Source organism: Pinus tabuliformis, chromosome 4_1, assembly GCF_031772625.1.
Source record: "Pinus tabuliformis cultivar Carrire ecotype Pingquan chromosome 4_1, CPIR1, whole genome shotgun sequence".
NCBI lineage: Eukaryota > Viridiplantae > Streptophyta > Pinopsida > Pinales > Pinaceae > Pinus > Pinus tabuliformis.
This window is the reverse complement of record NC_142303.1, coordinates 462,499,571-462,505,841: the sequence shown is the minus strand read 5'-3', so window position 1 is coordinate 462,505,841 and position 6,271 is coordinate 462,499,571. Positions and strand designations below refer to the sequence as shown.

The 6,271-nt window shown below is 37.5% G+C and overlaps 1 protein-coding gene across 1 annotated transcript; it reads right to left on the bottom strand.

The window, feature by feature from the left end:
- Positions 1–313: 313 nt before the first annotated feature.
- LOC149176419 (ethylene-responsive transcription factor ERF039-like) lies at positions 314–1,130 on the bottom strand. The gene has a single exon (XM_089421461.1). The coding sequence runs from the start codon at positions 1,073–1,075 to the stop codon at positions 314–316; it is 762 nt and encodes a 253-aa protein (XP_089277587.1). The 5' UTR covers positions 1,076–1,130.
- Positions 1,131–6,271: the final 5,141 nt, after the last annotated feature.

Sequence of the window (6,271 nt, the reverse complement as noted above, 5' to 3'; positions counted from 1 at the left end):
AGTGATACCAGCACCTGAATCGAGCGTGCACAAATGCACTCTAACCTCATATGGACATTTTTTTGATGCTAGGGCTAAAGCAAGCAAGTGCAGGTCTAAATTTGATATGTAGAAATAATGATGAAATTGTGGCCCATTTTCCGTGGAAAGAGCAACCATGGGCCACTCTCGTAATTTCGTAAGTATCTCAAATAAGAATGGACTAGCCTTCTCTAGTATAAGGAGGTTTGGTCGCCATATGGTCCAATTTTGGGCAGAAATATGTACCCTGAAAGAAAACTGTTCCAGGTGCGATGGATGAAAAAAAATTAGCCTAGGTTATATGACAGATGCTCCCCAAAAATAATTTACAAATTATTGTTCTCGGAGCTACAAGTGAACCCCATAGTACCCCATAGTACTCCATGGACTCATCCAACGGCGGGAATTCATTTAAATTTGGAGACTGGCCACTCTCCAAACATTCAAGCAGTACACAATCCCAAAATTCCGGACTGTTCTCCCCCCAAATCTCTAGGTCCTCATTGCAGCATTCCGCTTCCGGACCAGAAGATGAAAACGCTGCACCTTCTTCAGAAAGCAGCTGGAATTCTTCTGTGGCGAACTTGGCGGCAGCGGCTTGAATTTGTGACGGCGACAGGGAAGAGGCGCAGGGGATTTCCGGCAAGAAAAGGGGAAAATTGAGCTTGGCCTTCGATCCTCTCAGGCAATATGCAGCAAAATCGTAGGCGCGGGCGGCCTTTTCCGGCATGTCGTAGGAGCCGAGCCAAATTCTTCCAGTGGATTTGGGCATTCGAATTTCCGAAACCCGTGTCCCCCATTTTCTCATTCGAATTCCCTTGAACTGCCGCGACTTCAGTAAGCGGTTTTCGGGTCTGCTGTGATCGTTCTGATTTGTGGAGGATCTAGCCATGTGGGGGTATCCAGGATTCGATCTCAGGACGTACTCGTGAAATGTGACGGTCAGCGGAATTGAACTCGCGATTTGACGAACGGATATAGATGGAAGCGACAATTTTTGGGTGAGAGGTAGTGAAGATATAGAGACACAAAGCGTGTTGAGTGCGTGAGACATTATCAGGAGTAGCCTTCACAGTTACGGTAAGGCAATAGAAATTTAATATACGCGCAATTACTTGTAATTCTAAAACGTGGGAATAGATGTCATTGGGCCTGAATCTGATTTGATGGGTACTTCCGTGCATTAGACCTTTTACAATTTATGGGCTTAGAAAGTAGAATATCCAACCATAATTGAGTTGGCATACTTTTGGCATATGTTATAATTACTAGTAACTACTATGAGGGCAAACTGAACTGGATTTTTTTGGGACTCTGCTTCAATGAAATGGAAGTATCATTAATATGATACACCTTCCACGAAAGAAACTATATATCAAATAACATTTTGTACTCTTAAAAGTATAGATTATATTTGATGTTTAGTAAAAATAAATTACGGTTATAAAATATTTTTATATTTTTAATATAGTTTTAAAAGTATATATTATATTTGAATATTTAATGGAAGTTAGTTTGATATTTTTTTGAAGGATAATTTTTTACAAAGTGGTTTTATTTGCCAAGAAAAATATTTAATAATAAATTTATTTTTATTTGTCTTAAGTTGTTTTTCTGTTGCAACGTTGTCGCAATCTTGGGTGTCCTTTGACCTAAGTGATCCCAATCTTAGTATCATCCAAGCTTTTCCTTTGTGTGCTAACATGTTCAACTTCCCAACCTAAGTTTCTCCTTGTGCGTTGATTTTCTCTAGCTTTCCCAAGTGAGCCTAGCATGATTGAAAAACCTTCTACTCCCATCATTCAAAACTCCTAGTCATAGAACCCATCTTGGTTTGCCAAGACTCTTCATTCATACCCTCCATGTTGCAACTCTAAAACAATTCATTTCCTGGGATGCATAAAAAATTCTATCTCAAACCCAATGCTTGAGTCAACCTACTGTGTTTAGTTCATGATGTTCCAAAGCCAACTCATCTTCACTATTCCATCCACCCATTTCTTGATTGCCTACTTCACCAAGGCACCAAGTCACATTCTGCTTGGTCATCAATCCAATCCACTATCACCCAACTTGCTCCAAAACCTTTGTTTCCACTTTAAGCCCGTCTAGAAGGCTTTTATGACACTAATGAGGATATTGCCACTAATTGGCATTGAGATGTCTCTAAGTGGCATAGTTAAACCGTCACACATCAAGTCTACAACCCAACCTTAGTCACTCATCCAAGTGCCTAGAAACTTATCCCAAGGTCGATTGCCATGTTGCAAGTTCCTCACTTGCCTAACGAAGCAGCCAAAGATTTCATGAAATTTAATCTTATACCAATTATCATGGATCTACAGTCTGACCAGAATTTTTTGATCCAACTTGGTGCACCCAAGTCATTCCAACACTTATAGTCATGCAACTCTATGTTGTTTTAGGCATGGAGGCTTTAACAAATTGTCCCTACTCCAATCAGACTATGCCTCTTTGTTCAAGGTCTACCTATAACTTTTCCTTGCTACAATCATGCCAAATCCTACTCAACTTAGCCAACCCATTTAAACCAATAAGGTGCACATCCAACCATTTTTGAACCCCACACTTAGTCAATTGAAACTTATGGAAATTAACATAATTATGAGAAGAAGAAATTCAATAAAGAAGAGAATGATGTGATTCATATATGATTCGATAACACCCAGGTGTTTCCTAACACACTTTATTCTATTATACAAAGAATGTTACAATGATTTAAGTTATAATACAAGAGTGAAGCTTGGCCACAATTTGCAACTCATTATAATGCAAAAATAAGACTATGTGAGTTACCTTCCAAAATTCACCCTTCTCTACACAAACAAATCTCATGTCTACCCTATAGGCATGCCTCATGCAAATTATGTTCAAAAGTTTAGTTACTTAACTAACTCACCAATTTGTTGTGCCATAACCCTGATAAAAAAACTATAAACCACTTTGTTGTGTTCTTATTGGTCTTGCCTTTCTTGCTTGGTTGTCTCCTCTCTCAACTCATCCAAGTCTCATCATATACGTGTATGTGTCTTTGCCTAAATTGGAAAGGGCCATGTCAAATGAGATGGACCAAGTCGACTCATCTATTCATGCCCATCGATCCACATAGTGTGTCAAGTCCCTTTCCTTGCCCCGTTGTTGAGGTCTTTCGCACATCCAACATTTCCATCTAGAAGTTGGCTTGTGCACAAGTCCAAGTCATTTGACCAGTTTCTACAAGTAATGGTGAATGAGTTACCTTTGGGTTTGCTTTTCCAACTCATGTTCCTAAATGTACATGTCCAAGGAACATGCACACAAGGGAGCCTTCCCAACAAGTGTGTTTCATGATCACATTCATGGAAACTTGTGATTTAAGGTAGATATAATTCCTAACTGGATGCCCAAGTGTAGAATGCTCACTCAATAAATTCAATGTTTCAAGGTTATTTGGAGTGCTTACTTGTAAAAGAATGTGCTTATTCTATTGAATAAACTTCTCTTGGAGTTGGTACTAAGACAACATGTAGGCGTGCCATTTCTTCTTGGCCAAAATGTTATAAACCTATATTTGAAAGTAGGGTTATAACCCTTATCCATCAACACCATCTTATCTGATATGGGGAAATGTGGGGAAATCTAGAAAAAAGTTGAAGGAGAAAAGTTAAAATAAATGTAATGCCTCATACATGTGTGTGAGCGAGAAATATTAGCACCTTATTTTTTCATCTTTTGACCACATTGTATGCAAAGCTTAGTGTTGGTGCAAATCCTATTAGTCCCGATGCTAATAAGCATAGTGATGAAAGACCTAGTGTAAACCCTACTTATGCATCCTAAACTACTTCTCTCGCAGTTAATTTTGTTGCTACATCAACCACATACATAACCAATGGGTGAGATTTCTCTATTAAATATTAAATATTTGATTTTAAATAATGTTCAATAAAGAAAAAGGAAAATCCAATGTTCTTAAGCATTTGAAGTTCCTAAGTGATGAATGAAGTGGTGTAGCTCATGTTTATTATGATGGTGAGGCAATGAAAGATGTATTGCATCATAAACATGCAAAAATAACTTAGGTGATAGAGGTATTCGTGTAAAATATTATGCTAAATCATAGATAGCATTAAGGCCCCTCTAAATATATAGTATTAATCATTTAAAGATTCATAAGTTGAAACATAAACAATGGTATTAGAAATTAAAATAAACTTGATACAAGAGGAAAATTCATTTGCATAATCATTCAGATGTGGTAAAGTATAAATTTAATAAATTTCATAAAAGTGTGACACCACTAGTACATTCTCCCCTGATTTTTGGTAATGTAAAAAAATACTCTAAATAATAAATGAGTATATTTGTATTTAATGTCGTAAAGTGTGGGACTGTAAATCCATGATCTAAGAGAGAAGAGGAAAGGTGCACTCATGTGGGGTTGGCTGGCACCATTTATTAATTTTATGGTGCAATTATTAGAGAAAAAGAAGAGGAAGAGTCTTACAGGAACATGAAGAGGTACCCTAAGAAAATAATAAAAAGGCAAGTGCACAACAATGTGGGGGTTGGACATCTTCTTGGTGAAGCTCATGAGGAAAGCTAGAAAGAGCTATGAGTTGAGGGAATGGGATTCCTTGTAAGAGGAAATTGTAACTAGGAGTGCAGGAGGATTAAGAGGAAATGGGAATGAGTGTTTTCCAAGGATTCACTGAGAAACCACTCAGGGTGCTAGCTAGGGTTGAGCTAAAAAACCACATGTAGATGGGTGGTTACTAAGAGAGAGCTAATAAACCACCCAGGGTGCTTGTTATGGGCCGACAAACCACTCTTAGAGTGCTTGACGCAGTTGATAAACCGCCCATTGTCATATGTATTTCCTATCGTCTATGGACCAAATATGGTTTCCTGCTAAATCTACTGAAAATAAATTCCCCTTACATCATGGATCTAACTCAAGGGTGACCACTACAAGTAATTCCAACTATAGTTGGTCTAAGGTTAGGTGGAAAATCGAAGTCTCGTCTTTAGTTTGGCCATTTACCTTCTTATAATTAAGTGAAATTAGTTGATAACTGTGAAATTAATGATTTTCATTGTGGAGTTCAATATGTGGCTTTGAGAAATGTTACATGGTTGTAGGATGTTGGTGCATGAAGTTTTTTGGCTAAAATATTTTGCATGTCCTATGTATTTATATAAATTTATGTCATGCATCTGTAAGAAAATGCCTCAAGTTTTATTATAGTACATGCAGGTGTCATGTATGTGTTTGATATGCTAATAATTTTCTTAGATCTATAACATGGAATGCCCTTTTTCTTGTGTGAAAAAGAGAGGTTGATTCCCAAAGTATTTTTTATAAAGGATGGGTTTATTCCTGTGTTTATTTTGAGCCTGCAGATTAGTCTAAATATATGCGTATGGAAAGAAAGACAATCTTTGTTAAAAGAAATCGAATGACTATATTAAAAGTAATTTGTCCATCATGCTTTATTTTAAAATCTGCAAACTCGAGAGGGATAGCCCTATTTTCAATTGGGTAAAATCTCAAAAGGGATAGTGTAGGGCATATATACATATATGCACCTACACACCTATGTAGACCCTTGCATGCAAGGGGTAAGGGTCTCAATAAAAGCTCAGGAGGGATAGCTAGTTGGGCCACCAACATATTCACATATGTTGTGGCTATTGAGGCCTCACACAAAGGATCAATCATATATACTTATAGAAACTTTGATTTTGTTAAACGCACAGGAGTTGAAAACCCTATGCCTTGAAGGAAATTAGGCCTTGAACCTTGTATTCTCATGTAATCGAGCGCTATGACCAAAGGCAAGAGTAATGTGGCTTAAAAGTCGTTGATCTCCTTCCAGATTTTGCATCGTCAGATGACCTTGGCAAATAAACCTAATTTACTAATTAGGATCGAGATGAAATTTATACCGTTGGAAAAGTCTCGATGAGACAATCACATTTGTGTTGTCCACTTTAATTTTTGAAGAGTTTGAAAAAGATCAAAAGATTTAGACCCCATTTCCATAACTAGAATCTTGGAGGTCGAGTCAGCCTAGTAACATCCCTCATTATACCTTTGTTGGAGCTACAGATAGTAGGGGGCATGTTACAAAGTGGTATTAGAGCTCTAGGTTCAAGCATTGGACCTAAAAAGGCTCACATGCATACTCTAGATGAATCCTTGATAAGCTTGATCTGTTAGATTTCCATTATATTGACAGATGTGTGA